General features: G+C 32.8%; 1 protein-coding gene across 1 annotated transcript in view; it reads right to left on the bottom strand.

Annotated features, from left to right (window-relative positions):
* LOC139521303 (organic cation transporter-like protein) overlaps nucleotides 1-6,270 on the bottom strand; it is a 51,870-nt gene extending 45,600 nt beyond the window's left edge. The window contains exons 1-4 of the mRNA XM_071314780.1: nucleotides 5,868-6,270; nucleotides 4,070-4,281; nucleotides 3,326-3,556; nucleotides 1,666-1,868 (exon numbers count right to left, since the gene is read on the bottom strand). Of these exons, the coding sequence (XP_071170881.1) occupies nucleotides 1,666-1,868; nucleotides 3,326-3,556; nucleotides 4,070-4,281; nucleotides 5,868-6,000 (779 nt within the window). The 5' untranslated portion in view covers nucleotides 6,001-6,270. The remainder of the gene's footprint in view (nucleotides 1-1,665; nucleotides 1,869-3,325; nucleotides 3,557-4,069; nucleotides 4,282-5,867) is intronic.
* Between the last annotated feature and the right edge of the window lie 11,719 nt (nucleotides 6,271-17,989).

Below are 17,989 nucleotides of genomic sequence, written 5' to 3'. Positions count from 1 at the left end.
AACATACATAAGAGAAATAAAGTGTTTAGTAAAAACATCTGAAGGTACTCCCAAAAAAGGGAATTAGCAACCCCAAACTGGTATCAGCAAGATACCATTTTTTGTGGCCAGGCACAGAACAATTGCCATTATGTTTTTTGGGTTTCCCTTTCTTTTTTTAATCTATGGAATTGCTATAAGAATATTACATCAAATGCCAGCTTCCTCTAAAATTTTGTTTTATTTGTCAATCCTTAGTTCTGCCTGTTTTTCTGTTTATCAGTTTGAAGTTCATGTTCATTTGAACAAAAATAAAAATAACAAAATCCAACAAAAACCCACAAAACAGATGTTCCATAATCTTCTCATAATCTTCTTCACCATTTGTTTTACACGTACCACAAATAACATGCTCTGTGTATTTACAAATATAACATGAATATCCATATGATGCTGGCTTTTAAGAAACAAACAATACATGTAAAGTTATCACTATAAAGGGAATGTTAATATCATTAATTTTTGAAGTCTACAACTGTATCTCGAAACCCTGTGTTGGTTATATCTTTTAAATCATCCTCTGTTAAAAAAACAAATTTATTTCATCTGGCAAGGAGTACGAAAGAAAAAAATATAACTTTGTCTATAAGAAAAAAATTTATCAAACAAAGGATCCTTTAATTATTGATAATCCCTGAAATCATATTAGGGAATTTGTAGAATAATTATTAAAATGTTAAGTGATTATGTTAAATCACTGGTAATTTTCAGGGATTATATATAATCACTAATGATGATATTAGTGATTCTACAAATTTCCTGAAAAATCAGGGATTCTACATAATCACTGATTATACAAATTCACTGTAACATATACAAGACAGAACTGTAAGAGAATGGAAGTAGAGACTTGTACACTAACAGAACGTTATTGTAGTAAAATGGAAACCACAATTTTAAGTCTTTTTGTTTATAGAGACTATCAAATCAAATTTTCCATATTATCATAAATCGAAGGATAATATTGGCTTTTATTGCACCTTTGTACTGTTTTGATTATTATTAACATGCAATTGATTGTTTAGTCTTAAATGCATGATTTTTTATTAGTTGTTAGTGGCTTTGAACTAGCTGTCAGATAACTGCAAGTACTCTCAGATCTGTTCATTGCGTCTTTTTGTGTCGGGATGTATAAGTACCCGGCCACGTCTACTTGTATTTTTGTCCATCTGATGAGTTAAGCCTTTTTCAACTGATTTTTATAGTTCGTTCTTATATTATACTGTTATACCACTGTCCCAGGCTAGGGGGAGGGTTGGGATCCCGCTAACATGTTTAACCCCGCCACATTATTTATGTATGTGCCGGTCCCAAGTCAGGAGCCTGTAATTCAGTGGTCGTCGTTTGTTTATGTGTTACATATTTGTTTTTCGTTCATTTTTTTACATAAATAAGGCCGTTAGTTTTCTCGTTTGAATTGTTTTACATTGTCTTATCGGGGCCTATTATAGCTGACTATGCGGTATGGACTTTGCTCATTGTTGAAGGCCGTACGGTGACCTATAGTTGTTAATGTCTGTGTCATTTTGGTCTTTTGTGGATAGTTGTCTCATTGGTAATCATACCACATCTTCTTTTTTATAATATCAATTTACTTAGAAACTTATGTGAACTAAAGTATCCTACCAAAATATAAACAAATTGATGAATGCCATTAATCCAAGTGCCAAATGTAGAATTCGCCATGAATAATTCTGTAGACCATAACCAAAGGCAGTGACGGTAATTACATTTGTACTCCACCAAAAGGCTCCAAAAATGCCAATATAAGAACGATATTTCCCAGGAAACATTTCAAAGATGTAAGTATACATTGTCATACTATAACCCTAATTGAATTATAAAATTCTATTTAAAAACATACAATGTGCATGTGACAGATTTGACATTAAATTCAAAATATAATGACAATTATACAGGGGTAATACATTTTTGTAGATACCCTTTTGCCATGAGAAGAGTTTTTCTTGTGTTAAAAAAGTAAACAAAATACAGCTGGAACGGAATAAACGGATATTTGTGGCGCATTACGTTAAATATTAATGATGTACGGTCTCGACAGTTATTCCTTTTTTGACTGGTTTGGTTTTTTTTTACAGCAGAAAATTTCCAGGGGTATAACTTTTTCTGTACATTCAGATTTCATTCTGATTCTCTATCTACGGGGCACCGAATGGGACTCTTGTGGTTTAGTACAAAATTCAATTCTGTCATAACAAAATCATTTTTGTCTTACAAAACTTTGTGATACAGACTTGTTTTATGAGAACTTCAATTTTGTTAAGACAAAATTCATTTTTGTAGACCAAATTCATTTTTGTCATGATAAAATTCATTTTTGTAGACAAAATTCATTTTTGTCATGACAAAAGTTAATTTTTGTCATGACAAAAGTTAATTTTGTCAAAAAGGTATGCAAATATAAACCTATTTGCATACAAAATTGACTTTTGTCGCCCAATTTTCAAATTAGGTAACAAAAGTAAAGTCTGTGTTACAAAAATGAATTTTGTCATGACAAAAGTAACTTTTGTCCACTGAAAAATAATTTTGTATGACAAAATTTTAAATTTGTAGATAGTATGCTACAAATTTTGTTAAACTGAACTCATTTTTGTTGAACAAAACTCACTTTTGTCCGTACAAAATTAAATTTCGAGTACAAAACCACAAGAGTCCCATTCGGCGCCCCGTACTATCGACAGTGTCTCGAAAACGCCTATCAGAAAATTAAAATTATCGGATTCATTTCATATCACAACAAACGAATGGACAACAAAAGGTAGGCCTGTATGTAGATATAGGAAGATGTGGTGTGAGTGCCAATGAGGCAACTCTCCATCCAATTAACAATTTATAAAAGTAAACCATTATAGGTCAATGTACGTCCTTTAGCACGGAGCCTTGGCGCACACCGAACAACAAGCTGTATGTGTACTGATTTTCCGCCTCTGAAATTTACAGATTCCTATTCCAAACCCCTCTTCAAAAATACCAGGCTCATAACTTGGCATGTTGAACGCGCGTTTTGCTCAGGCATCCAAGTAAAACATCTTGTTTATTGTATCCGCTGCCATAAGTGTTTATGGTTGGGCGAGTTATAATACACATCTGTAATATATGTCTATTTTGTATTGGTATTTTTGTGTTGCTGTCTCTTTGTTGTTTACTCTTTATATCCACAATACCGATTCCGGAACAACAACACCAAAAATAACAACACAAATCAATATACAGGTTGTTACAGAACATTTTTTTTTATAATTCAAATTAAGTTTTTACTCACCTCAAGAGTAGCACCAGTCAAAAACCTCATTGCAATATAAACGTAGTAATTCGGTGACAGAGATATAAGCGTTGCAACTAGAAACATGGAAAATCCAACTGAAATCATAATTTTCTTTCTTCCATAACGATCAGCTAGCGGTAGAAATACTACGGATCCAAACATTTGGCCAAATGTTACCATAGATTGAGTTAGTCCTCCTTTACCTTCACTTTGACATACGAGGTCCCACTATAGAAAATATATAAACTGGAATTTAGGTTTTGGCACAGTATAATATAGATAGTTACATTTACTACACATCTTTAAAGTTAACAGTCGTACTCTTTTTAGCATGCTCTTTGGTAAAAAATTAAGTATACGATTACATAGTGTCTATTTCCCATATGTCGACATGTAAATAGAAGGAATACAAGGAAAAGCTTACCATTAAGGTATCAAGTAAAATATATGAAAATTATTTAAGAAGGTTATTAACTGTCAGTTTATACATCGACAGCATATAAATCCAACATAATGAAAAGGGATATTAATCTCATATTCTCAGAAAATATATTTCGGGAATTATGAAACAAAATTGAAATGAATTGTAACAGTTCATCATTCTAACTTTGCACAACATACAGCAATTATATATTAAACCTATCTCTATGACGATAGAAGACGAAAAGACAATAAAAACTGATTTTCTAACCTTTCTGTAACAGCAAGAAGCATGCGTTGTGGTATGAATACATGACCTACCTCTGTAATTACAGTATCTTGGTGGATATCGTAGTTGTAACCATAATGACATGGTAATGTCATTAGTACATCGTGGCCGGAACTATTTGTATTATTTCTGACTACTTCAATTTCACATGTACTACCAATCAGCTGAATATCAGTACCATTTACAACCGAAGCCACCAAAGAATTATTCACAGGCACGTTGCATGAAAATGGGGGTCTGTAAGCTAGATTATATAAAATTTTGGTAACTTCCAACTGTATAAAATTATATTAAAATAAAATATATAAAATATAAAAGATATTTAAATCAGATAGTAGTTATGCAATTGTAGTCAAGTGCATATAATTTATGGATTATTTTAATCAATTTATTTTTATGCATGGATAGACGGATGGCTGTTAAACGTCCAGTGACAAATTAGACCTTACAATGTGATATGAATATAAACTCTTCTTTGTATTTGGTTTGAACTAGGTTCATATAAAGATTACTTTAAACATATTTTATTTCAAAAAATCATGTACATGGCATACACATATAAATACAGTGATAACATATTACAAAAGGATTCGGAAACATATAAAGATTAAAGGACCATTTAAAAAGAGAAGCGAAAGATATCTAAGGGATACTTAAACTCAAACGTCAAAAACGAACGGACAAAGCAATGGCAAGAATAAAAAAAAAACACACCGACAAACAACACTATACAAAGCACAGCATCGAGTCAAATAAGCAACATGAACACCCCCCCCCCCCCCAAAGAAAAACCAAAAAAAAAATAACCGGGGTGATCTCAGGTGATTACTCAGGATAGGCAGCCCCTGATTTAGATTTTGCACACATCGTGAATCTTCATTTGCATCAATTATACAGGTTAATAGTATAAAAACAGTAAAATTCAAAAGAAACTTTTATAAATTACTTTGAACAGATTTTTGATTGCAAAATTAAGCATATTCTTCCTAAATCAGCCTTCGTAACCATAATGAAAGGCACTGATACGTTCTTGATAAGAGAATTTTATAAATAATTCAAAAAAAATTAACAAAACTAAAGAACTTTATACAAGAAAACATATTTAACACTGTATTAAACTCAAAAGTTTGTTCTGCCTCAAGACTTGTAAACAACAGATCGGATGTACCAATTTACACTGAATAACCTATATGTTTTGTCATAAAAAATACAAATGTATACCCTAGAATTGAATTCATAGTTATGAAATATGGTATGATTGCTAATAACAACAATTAGCATTTCGAAAGTTCCTATTCGCCAAATTTTAAATGAAGTGCACGAAAGTAATCACAGACAACCGCATAGCCTTCCAAAACGCATTCCATAGTCGGTCTAACATGAAAAATATGAAATCATTCCATTCTGAGAAAACATACGGCCGATTTGTCTAAGAAATGACAATGTCATCTTTCACGCTTCAAACATGTGATAACTATATGATTTTAACCTTAAGTGACTCTCAGTTATATTTAAAAAAAAGAGTATGATCTTACTCAGTTACCCAGGGGGAATGCTTAAAAAAAAGTCTTATTCACGATGGAGCAATGAATATATCCAACTTTACCTATAAAATGGCGCAAATGCACTTTTTATTTTTTGACGCAAATGAAATACAAGTTAACCTTGTGGTGAAATGAAAGATTGGATTTAATTTTTTAATTTGGCGCAAATGCAATGCGCCCCAGAATAGTATAGTTATACGAATGCGACCAACGAATAATGTTTAATGGTAATTACTCTCTGGGTCGAAAAATAACCGAAATATCAAGTTGTCAATAAGGAACTTACCTGCAAAAGTATATGCGAGTATTGCATAGGCAGCACCTGTCATTGCGAAAGCAAAATACACACATTGTTGTCTTTGGTAAGGACCGAACCATCCTAGAGACAATAATATTTTGTCTACGTCGATATTAGCCATATTAACAGTATCATTACCACTGGATTAAACGTGGCGCTGCATCTCAATATGCGTGACCAAGCATAAAAAACTAATTCTATGTCATGAAAAGTACACCTGTATTTCCTCCCAGGTATATATACTATTCTACACGTAATCATATCGTACAGTAGACAAAACTTAAACGTTCTAATCGATTCAATGCATGCTTGTATATAACACCGTAACATTCTTAACCCCGCCAGATCTATATGTATGTGCCTGTTCCAATTGCAAGTCAGGAGCCTGTCATTCAGTGGTTGTCGTTTGTTGATGCGTTGATATTTATTTTTTATTAATTTTTTTTACATAAATTAGGCCGTTAGTTTTCTCGTTTGAATTGTTTTACGTTTGTCATTTCGAGGCCTTTTATAGCTGACTATGCGGTATGGGCTTCGTTTATTGTTGAAGGCCGTATGGTGATCTATAGTTGTTAATTTCTGTATCATTTAGGCTCTTGTGGAGAGTTGTCTCTTTGGCAATTATATCACATCTTCTTTTTTATATTGTAAGTATTTTAAGTAAACATTAACCATCCCACGAATATACATCTCTAACAGACGAGACGCACAATTCAAATGACTAAACAAAACACATAATTTAATAAAAAAAAAAACCGGACAACTTCAGGACGAAAAAAGAAACACAAGTCAACAATATAAATCATAAAGTCATGAAGACTAAGCAACATTAACCCTTCATACCTGTAAAATCGGCCGGAAAGACGGATCAACATTAACCCTTTATACCTGCGGGATCAGCCATGAAGAATGAGCAACATAAGCACTTTATACATGTGAAATCAACCAGAAAGACTGAGCACTATTAACCCTTTATACCAATGAAATCAGTCATAATAAGATTTATTCATATGAAGAATAAATCCGGTTATCGGAGGAAAGTGGGCTTACGTTTTGGGAGTTGTCCCGCTTTGCGCACGTGGTGTAACTTGTTATGTATTATGAGTCACGTTAATTATTTTAACCTTGATAACTGTGACGTCATCATTCTTTCTTTACCACGATACAGCAGAGAGAAGACGCAAAAAATTGGGTTCCGTATGCATTAACTAATGTTTGTTTCAAAAGTTATTCAAATTATAACAAATTTAGTTGAATATTGAATTTTATTACTTTGATTTGGTATATGAAATGGATGTCTTTCAAAAAATCGTAATTTTTTCTGAAAAGGTTTGGAAAGTTTGAAAGATAGAAAAAGCACATGGTTTTGATCCAGTAAATAGTGTTAAAGATTTTATATATTTTGTTGTTTCTTCTGTAAAGAGTTTCTAAATATTTCATTGTAAATTTTTAATTGTTGGTGTAATTCAGTGGAAATCATGAATTACATTTCCAAAAAATAGAAATTTTAACAGACCCGTAATTTTAGATAAAACATGCTCACATGGTTTTAAAGACACGTGTCGCATGGACGTCTGCGATTTTAAAACTATCGTTGTATGAAATGTTTCATCTGCTACACAGCAAGCAATTTAAAGAGAAACCAATAATGAATAAATGTATGAAGTTTACAAAATATATCACTAATATTATTGTAGTAATTCTTTCAGTTTTAAAAACCAAACATCTTACGGAAATGGGGAAAACAGTGCGTATGTCACAAAGTCCCTCTAAAAGTCCTTATGCAGCCAAGAAAAGGTTACGGTCCTCAGCACAGCCCAGGAAGCAAACATATGTTAGTGATAGTCAGCAGTCCGACGAGGTTATTCACCAAAGGGTACAGCAGAGGGACGTACCGACACCGTTGGGAAACAGATCTAGCAATGTCGTTGGACAGCTAGCATACTTCCACGCAAGTTTCAGCTAAGATGACTCCAGAACTTAGGAATGAAGTTGTTCAGATTGTCATTGCCCTTATTCACTCTCCAGCTACTGTTACATCTCCTGACTCAGTAAATGAAAGGCAACAATCGAATACAGGTATAACACAAAGTTCTAATATTTTGCCAGTAACTAGTGTAATTGATAATCTAGGTTTAAATGTTTCACAAAAAACTCAGGACCAAATAATTAATGGTGAATATGTAGATTTAGGTATATTGCTCACAAATTCAGGCACAGAGCAATCAAATTCTCTAACTGTAGATACAAATGGACAGCTGATTATCCAAACTAAACCAAGTAAAAAGATTACTGATATTATATATATTAACACATGGATAGATGCTTTCCTTATTTACACAAGTATTTATGTTAGTGTACATTTAGAAGATACACAAAATATTTTAACATATATGTATTCGGTTAAGTTGGGTGCAAGTCGTTCAATTGGGCTAGGTTCGAAGGACTATGATCAACAGTTTCGTCTAAAGAAAGCTAGAAATCCAGCTATGTAATGGGCTACTGTTGACCAAGAACTTTGGCTGTTATATATTCATACAGTGTAGCCAAATGCACCTAGTTATGGCGTTGATCTTAGTATATTTTTTATTTGTATCAAGTAGATACATTGTCAGGACATAGTGTCTGTAAGTTGTGTCTTTTTAGGATAATATAGTTTGTATCAAGTAGATATGTTGATAGGACACGGTGTCTGTAAACTGTGTCTTTTTAGGATAATTTAGTTTGTATCAAGTAGACATTTTGATAGGACACAGCGTCTGTAAACTGTGTCTTTTTAGGATAATTTAGTTTGTATCATGTAGATATGTTGATAGGACACGGTGTCTGTAAACTGTGTCTTTTTAGGATAATATAGTTTGTATCAAGTAGATATGTTGATAGGACACAGTGTCTGTAAACTGTATCTTTTTAGGATAATTTAGTTTGTATCAAGTAGATATTTTGATAGGACACGGTGTCTGTAAATTGTGTCTTTTTATAATAATTTAGTTGTATCAAGTAGATATTTTGATAGGACACGGTGTCTGTAAACTGTGTCTTTTTAGGATAATTTAGTTGTATCAAGTAGATATGTTGATAGGACACGGTGTCTGTAAATTGTGTCTTCTTAGTATATTTTTATTTGTATCAAGTAGATACATTGTTAGGACACAGTGTCTGTAAACTGTGTCTTTTTAGGATAATATAGTTTGTATCAAGAAGATATGTTGATAGGACATAGTGTCTGTAAATTGTGTCTTTTTAGGATAATTTAGTTTGTATCAAGTAGATACATTGATAGGACACGGTGTCTGTAAACTGTGTCTTTTTAGGATAATATGGTTTGTATCAAGTAGATATGTTGATAGGACATAGTGTCTGTAAATTGTGTCTTTTTAGGATAATTTAGTTGTGTCAAGTAGATACATTGATAGGACACGGTGTCTGTAAACTGTGTCTTTTAAGGATAATATAGTTTGTATCAAGTAGATATGTTGATAGGACATAGTGTCTGTAAACTGTGTCTTTTTAGGATAATTTAGTTTGTATCAAGTAGATATGTTGATAGGACATAGTGTCTGTAAACTGTGTCTTTTTAGGATAATATAGTTTGTATCAAGTAGATATGTTGTCTGTAAATTGTGTCTTTTTAGGATAATATAGTTTGTATCAAGTAGATATGTTGATAGGACACAGTGTCTGTAAATTGCGTCTTCTTAGTATATTTTTTATTTGTATCAAGTATAGATACATTGTCAGGACATAATGTCTGTAAATTGTGTCTTTTTAGGATAATATAGTTTGTATCAAGTAGATATGTTGATAGGACATAGTGTCTGTAAATTGTGTCTTTTTAGGATACTTTAGTTTGTATCAAGTAGATACATTGATAGGACACGGTGTCTGTAAACTGTGTCTTTTTAGGATAATATAGTTTGTATCAAGTAGATATGTTGATAGGACACAGTGTCTGTAAATTGTGTCTTTTTAGGATAATTTAGTTTGTATCAAGTAGATATGTTGATAGGACACGGTGTCTGTAAACTGTGTCTTTTTATAATAATTTAGTTTGTATCAAGTAGATATGTTGATAGGACACAGTGTCTGTAAACTGTGTCTTTTTATGATAATTTAGTTTGTATCAAGTAGATATGTTAATAGGACACTGTGTCTGTAAATTGTGTATTTTTATAATAATTTAGTTGTATCAAGTAGATATGTTGATAGGACACGGTGTCTGTAAATTGTGTCTTCTTAGTATATTTTTATTTGTATCAAGTAGATACATTGTTAGGACACAGTGTCTGTAAACTGTGTCTTTTTAGGATAATATAGTTTGTATCAAGTAGATATGTTGATAGGACACAGTGTCTGTAAACTATGTCCTTTTAGGATAATATAGTTTGTATCAAGTAGATATGTTGATAGGACACAGTGTCTGTAAACTGTGTCTTTTTAGGATAATATAGTTTGTATCAAGTAGATATGTTTATAGGACATAGTGTCTGTAAATTGTGTCTTCTTAGTATATTTTTTATTTGTATCAAGTAGATACATTGTCAGGACATAGTGTCTGTAAATTGTGTCTTTTTAGGATAATATAGTTTGTATCAAGTAGATATGTTGATAGGACACAGTGTCTGTAAATTGTGTCTCTTTAGGATAATTTAGTTTGTATCAAGTAGATACATTGATAGGACACAGTGTCTGTAAATTGTGTCTTTTTAGTATATTTTGATTTGTATCAAGTAGATACATCGATAGGACACAATGTCTGTAAATTGTTCCTTTTTAGTATTTTTGATTTGTATCAAGTAGATACATCAGAAACATAGTGTACAGGTCTAGTGGCTTTCGAAGCGTTCCGTATATTGTATAATTATGATATCATTTGGCCACCACTTTTAGAATCACTTAAGGCACTATTATTGCATGTAACTGTATTTATTGCTTATATATGTCACTTGAAACAAATTAAGGTAACACGATACCGAATGGCATATCTCCCGATTTCCAAACTTTTTGGCACACGTGTTTTTTTAATCGAGTTACATCGGAATATGCAATAAAAAATGGGGGTCACCATTTTTGTTTTCTTGGTATTTTCATAGGAAAACGTTTATTTTGGCGACAAATTTACATAAGTATATAGGGGAAATGTCTATTTTTCGGCTTAACTTTATAGATTTTCCAATTGATGGCTATGTTCTTATATACGGAGAACAACAAAAAACTAACATATATAATATCCAGGATTGCAAGCTGAATCCATACAAGTATAGACAATCATATGTCACCATCCTTGTTTTTGTGATAAATGGTTTCTAAGTTGATTGATACCCTTAGAATTTGTCCGAAAACGTGTGACGTTATTGGATACAGAATGTAACGTTATTCCTACTCAGAGATATGGAAACAAAATATGTTTCGGGATCTGAATGGTGTTTATTTTATTTTCATTTCCCATGTCGGGTTTCGTAAATTTCCTAGTAATGCAATATAAAATTCTATTAATATAATTTATTTCGTACTGCACATGGAAATTTCACTCACATGAATTAACATTAATCTCGTCTAATTTTCACACCAAACGAGCATATACTTGAAACTTGCTTGAAACTTGCTTGAACTTGTTGGTTCCACGTGAATCTTATGATAATAATTCATGAATAAATCACCGGAATTTGGTACACGTTAAATTCACGTAAATTTTTAAAATAAGATTATTCAAATAATATCTCTAACATTTAATTAAAATCATGAAAAATACCTTCATATTTTTGTTAAGTTCACGTGAAAATAACATGAAAATTTTTACGTGTAATTCATTTGAATTACTGAGGTTTTAACTCCATTCTTTAAGACAATGGTGGTATCATTGCTTCATCCATGCAGAAATAGAGTATACTTTAAAAATTTGATTCAGTTAACAGTTGCTCGGTTTTTGATGGTCGTTTAACGTTCAGTGGCAAATAGTTGATGCATGTTCGGGACGATACATTACAATTTTGAAAACAGTTGTTTATAAAACACACATTTGATGCACCAGTCAAAAAAGGTTTAACATTCCGTTAGTTGTGAAACTTATGTAGGAAAATAATGATCCTGAAAAAATACTCATTCTAAAAAGTGAAATAACAAACTCAAAGAAAAATTCAAAACTTATATTCTTAACTTGCTACGTACATTAGTATAATGTACTCTGCGTGGTGTAAATGTGCGAGTTGATTGCTCAGCATGTCGGACAAACATTGCAAACGGTATGCAAAATTTCACAAAGTTCAACAGTCTGTCATTTGTGGAAAATTATTTACAAAACAAATCTTGAGATCATATGTGACCCGCCATGACATTTGCAGGCTTATGGAGGTAGAACGTCACTGTTAGAAAAATTATAAACATGATAAATATCGAGACTCAATGAAATACGTATTGTAAAGAAGAGATAAACACTTTCCTTGGCTTCCTTTTTGCGGACGCCGAACTATACATCATATATAAGTTTTGAAGAAGTTTTAGTTTATCGTTTGAAGTGAAAAATATTTGAATCTACATTTTAAATTGATACAAAAAAAAATTAAATTTCTGCTCTATAGATTTCCTTTCATAAATGAAGTCTGAAATATATCCATAATAAATGCATCGTATCAAATGCATATAAGAGAACACCTACTTATAAACTGTTACGCGTCGCATACTATGTAAAGAGACATGCATAATAAATCTAAATTAAAAAAAAGAATTCTTAAAGCTTACTTTGACAAATTTTAAACATATTTCAACAAGTTTAAATTACATGTTCTAAAATAGAGCTGCAAACAAAACAAAAATGCTCTGCTCTTAAGATTTTCTTTCATAAATGAAGTCTGAAATATATTCATAATAAATTCACCGTATCAAATGCATATATATGAGAACACCTTTAAAAACTGTTACGCGTCGCATACTAAGTTTAGAGACATGCATAATAAATCTAAATTAAAAAAAAGGAATTCTTAAAGTTTACTTTGACAAATTTTAAACTAACTTCATTTCAACAAGTTTAAATTACATGTTCTAAAATAGAGATAAGAATTGTTTGTATTGTAGTAAATTTAAGTCTTTGATATTTTATTCAAATACGCTATTGAACATCACTAAAAGCCAATAAATACAATAATTTTGTGTTTTATAAATTAGTGCCTTCAATAAATAAAAGTCGTCATAGAACAGTCTCATTTTCATACCGGTATTCGAAATGACTCGTTGCTTTTACAACAAATATGTCATAATAACATGACTAGATCTTCTAGATAAATATACAAAAAGCAAATTTTAGACAATGTGCCCTCCTAAGCCTTGAAGTGGCTAGTCACATATAGTTAACAGCATTTTTCTCACAATGACTTTCTACCTCCATACGCCTGGATATGTCGTAGCTGGTCACATATATGCATTCTTTAAAGTAAAAAAAACCTGCGAAATATAAAAGTTCCAGCTTGAAATTCCACATGTTGGAGATGTAAGCCGGAGTCTGTACTCTGCGTGCCTTTTATATCTTATTAACATGCCTAATCCAGCAACCTGTCATGGACAAAAAATAAAGAAAATCCAGACGATATGCGCACCTTTAATATGAGTAATAACACCAGGTACATAATTTAAACCTGAAGCAAAAAGACTACGAAGTGCGGGATTGACGATCGAACGGACATGGGTGAAACTATATGATGATACGTGCTCTATTAGGATTTTGGTGACAAAACATATTTTTGAATATGCAGTTCATATAATGGAAAGATAATTTGGAGATCTAAAATGAAGTAGCAATGTAAGCAGGCTAACATTTCAGTCATTTTGTCTTTGGTGGAAAGTTGATTAATTGGCAATTTTACCGCACCTCCTTATTTCATTATGGTTTGAATTTTCTCCAGAAGAACAAAAGTTTTAAGACTTAAACAAATATGTACTAAGAGACTGAAATGTTACTGTGATAATTATACTCCACATACTTATCAAAACTCTCCAATTTAGGGGCCCAACGTTTACTAAAACTAAATTAGAAATAAAAAGATACTCGTCCAATTAGCATTAGTCACAGTCTGCTTGATGTCTTTGGTTTTGATGTCGTTAAATGTCCAGATGTTGCTTTCTTATTAATTGCATATCCCATATCTCCATTTATCATTCTAACAGCCAACTGTTGTACATATAACATATAACATATTCCATATATTTTTTCTTTGTATTTGTACGTTTACAAATAAAGTCTCACGATACCCCACTTACATAATGAGCAAGCGGTAACGTAGATAATTCTTTGTGCGTATATGTTCGTAAACTTTGTCGATTTCTTTGAAAAAATTAGAGCCAATGATCTAAATTTTAACAACTAAAGTTTCAAGTGACGGTTGTAAATTGTAGGATTAATTGCTGGTTGCTTTAACGTCCAGTGGCAAATAGTTTATGCATGTTCAGGACGAGAACAAGTTAACAATAAATAATACATCCCGCACAGCCAAATGGACGCCCCACTTTGGAAGCATTTTACTGCCGGTCGGAATAAGACCAAGTGACCATATTTCTATCTCTAGTCACCTTTGGGGTGTAAATTGTACGATATAAACATAATATAAAAATTATGTACATTGTCAGAAATATAAAATGTATTTGTACTCACTACGAAACAAGTGGAAAACTCGGCGAGTCTCGCTTTTCATCGTGTTTCAAACATCAACCCAACAATGTTAGATCTGTAAATTTGCTTATATCATGTACTGTAGTACGCCGCTAGATTAAAACTGACGCGGAAAGGTAACACATGCCCACCGAAAGCTCTTTTTTTGAGAGCCCAGGTGGTCGTGTGGTCTAGCGGGACGGCTGCAGTGCAGGCGATTTGGTGTCACGATATCACAGTAGCATGGGTTCGAATCCCGGCGAGGGAAGAACCAAACATTTGCGAAAGCAAATTTACAGATCTAACATTGTTGGGTTGATGTTTAGACGAGTTGTATATACATTATGTACACAGCCATGTATCACCATCATTGATGGCGATCCGATGGATACATCTGTTGTAGGGTTGTCACTGACTCAGACGTACTTATGAATATAATTATTTTCTGTGACTGTATCTTACATTAATTTGTAGGATCCTTTACTATAGATAATTTAGCTGATCTGTAACAATAACATCTTCATGCCTTATATATCATGTACTGTAGTACGCCGCTAGATTAAAACTGACGTGGAAAGGTAACACATGCCCACCGAAAGCTCTTTTTTTGAGAGCCCAGGTGGTCGTGTGGTCTAGCGGGACGGCTGCAGTGCAGGCGATTTGGTGTCACGATATCACAGTAGCATGGGTTCGAATCCCGGCGAGGGAAGAACCAAAAATTTGCGAAAGCAAATTTACAGATCTAACATTGTTGGGTTGATGTTTAGACGAGTTGTATATATATATATATATATATATTGCGAAAGCAAATTTACAGATCTAACATTGTTGGGTTGATGTTTAGACGAGTTGTATATATATATATATATATATACTATATACTATATAACAAGTCTAAAAGGGTACAACATCACCAAAAACACAATAAAACGAACAATATGTTAGATATTTCGGATAACAGATATCCTTCCTCGGTAATTGCACGATGACAAATGAATCATGTCAATTCAAATTAAGACGCTATCAAAATCTTGAAATTTATACAATTTAAGCGAACGCTGGAACAATTTTAAAATTTCTAAACACGGCGCAAAGACTACAAAGATATGCAAAATAAAAATAGTTATTTACGATGTGAACTGGCACAACTCTAAATTCCCAAAGGTGGTGACAGTTGAGATGTTAAACAACTGCGTGGAAATACAGTCCCAATAAACAGTCCTGACCGATCTAAGCTGGTGTAATATTTAAAATATGACAACGGTAGAGCAATTGCAACAGAGACTGCGTATTTAAAAATCCCAAAAATATAGTAATTTGAAGATAAGAAAAATTAGTAATAAATTTTTACTAAGGTTAAGTAATAGAACGTGGCTGCGTATTTACACATCCCTGCCAACTGTAATTAAAACTAGTATAATTCAAAAATTCACGAAAAGAGTCCAGTACGGAAGCCGGAGTTACTGGACACAAGTGATGGCAGGAAATTAGTGATGGTAGGGAAAATGAGTGACTCTTCTATGTTTTTTCATTAATGCCCTCTGGGGAAACTGTCCTGAGCTTTCTTATCCAAAAACTTTCCCGAGCAAGTCTGTCGGCCTTTGACTAGTCCTCGTTGTGATCTATGATGGTGATAGTAAGTTTTTTAAGATCAGCTTGGGCGTGCCCATGTGATCTTAAATGACGACTTACGGGGAGGTCGGGCTTGCAGGTGTAGTCACTACGATGACCATTCATGCGTTTGTTGAATGGCTGTTCTGTCTCGCCAACATACTGCATGCCACATCGACACTGAAGAATGTATACAACATTCTGGGTTTTGCAAGTTACATTACAAAATATTGTGTACACAGACCCAGTGGAGTGGCAAGTAAATGTTTGAGTATTCAGTATTTGTTGGCAAGTCAGACATCGTTTGTTACCACATGACTTGCACCATCCTGTAGTTGAACAGCTTTTATTAGAGGAGACGGCAGCTTTCACAAATAAGTCTTTTACACTTGCTGGTCTCCGAAAAGCTAAGACAGGAGGATCGGGAAAGATTTTGGATAATTTTGGGTGATTGGCAATACTTTGCCAATTGGCACGGATCAAACGTGAAAGGTTAGTAAAGGCGGGATTGTATGTTAAAACAAATGGAACTATTTTGCTGCGCCTCTTCTTTTTGTACTGTAACAGGCCATTGTGGCTGTTATTGTTACCACGCACATATCAACAGAATTGATGCTACAGTAATTTTTTTTCACACCTCAAACATTCCAGATGAAGTACTGTTAATTCATTTATTTTGGAAACCAATTTTGCTGCTTTAAAATGGTAAAAACAATTTTAAATAATCTTCTTGAATATGTCTTTTTACCTAAATACGAATGACATTTATTATTATTATCTATACTATTAAACGAGAAGACCTCATTTTGTGTGTCGCTTCTCTTCCTTCCACAATAAATCGATCATCATGCCTCTGTGTCCTATAGGTAACATGCATAGTCGCATTTGTCATCCATTCTTATGATTATTCAGATTGAGTTATTTTGGGAGAAAAACGACAAAAAAGGAATCCGGATATGATTCCGTCATCGAACTAACTTTTAGTCATAGATAAGACTTCCGCTTTAAAACATTCACAAATACAACCAATCGTATGATCGATAACAAAAATGAAAAATAAATAAGCCAATCAGAGCGTTCTCATTATCATGGTGTTTAGATCGCAAGAACCACACATATTATACCTCCTTATAGAGGACAATTATTTTTCGCGTTTATCTACATGTAAACTACGATTATACTACTTTAATGTATAGAGACTTTCTGTATTCTGTCAGGGACTTTCTATGTTAGCATAGAAAGTCCCTGATTCTATCTACTGTTTTTTTTTTAAATGTTTACTATTTAAGGGGTCATACCACTTGCAAATATATTAAAATTAGAACACACCCGCGAAACCCGCTATATACAGCTTGTAGACTGTTGTAGGATGATTTTTTGTAAAATATATTATGTATGGAGAATTTCATAAAAGGTATCAAAAGCCCTCTCCCTTTTTCCAAAGTCCGATATTTGTTTCCTTTCTGTTAAATTCAATTATTTTCGTGTGTCTGGCCTCAGACCACACTTATTCTTCTCCTTTGCTACAATGCTTCTTTTGATAAAAGTCAAATCAAATTAACAATTTGCACCGTTTCAAACATGAAATAAATGTAACTGCTTATATATAGACCATTATTAGTCTAATAAAATATGCTTCTAGGACAATCCATCAGTGTTTTCTTTTTCTTTTGAGAGCCTTATTAACATTCCAATGGTAGGATATGAATCATGTATAAATGACTAAGGCTAATTAGAGGGGTGGTCGGACGGATCCTAATTCCGAAATCCCGGGCTTAAAACCATGAAATCCCGAGATGCAGAATTTAAAGAAATGCATATCCCGAAATCGAAAAATATATTCCCGGATCCCGTAAGCATC

The sequence above is a fragment of the Mytilus edulis genome, chromosome 4 (assembly GCF_963676685.1).
Source record: "Mytilus edulis chromosome 4, xbMytEdul2.2, whole genome shotgun sequence".
NCBI lineage: Eukaryota > Metazoa > Mollusca > Bivalvia > Mytilida > Mytilidae > Mytilus > Mytilus edulis.
Note: the sequence above shows the minus strand (reverse complement) of the source record. Positions and strands in the feature narration are given on the sequence as shown.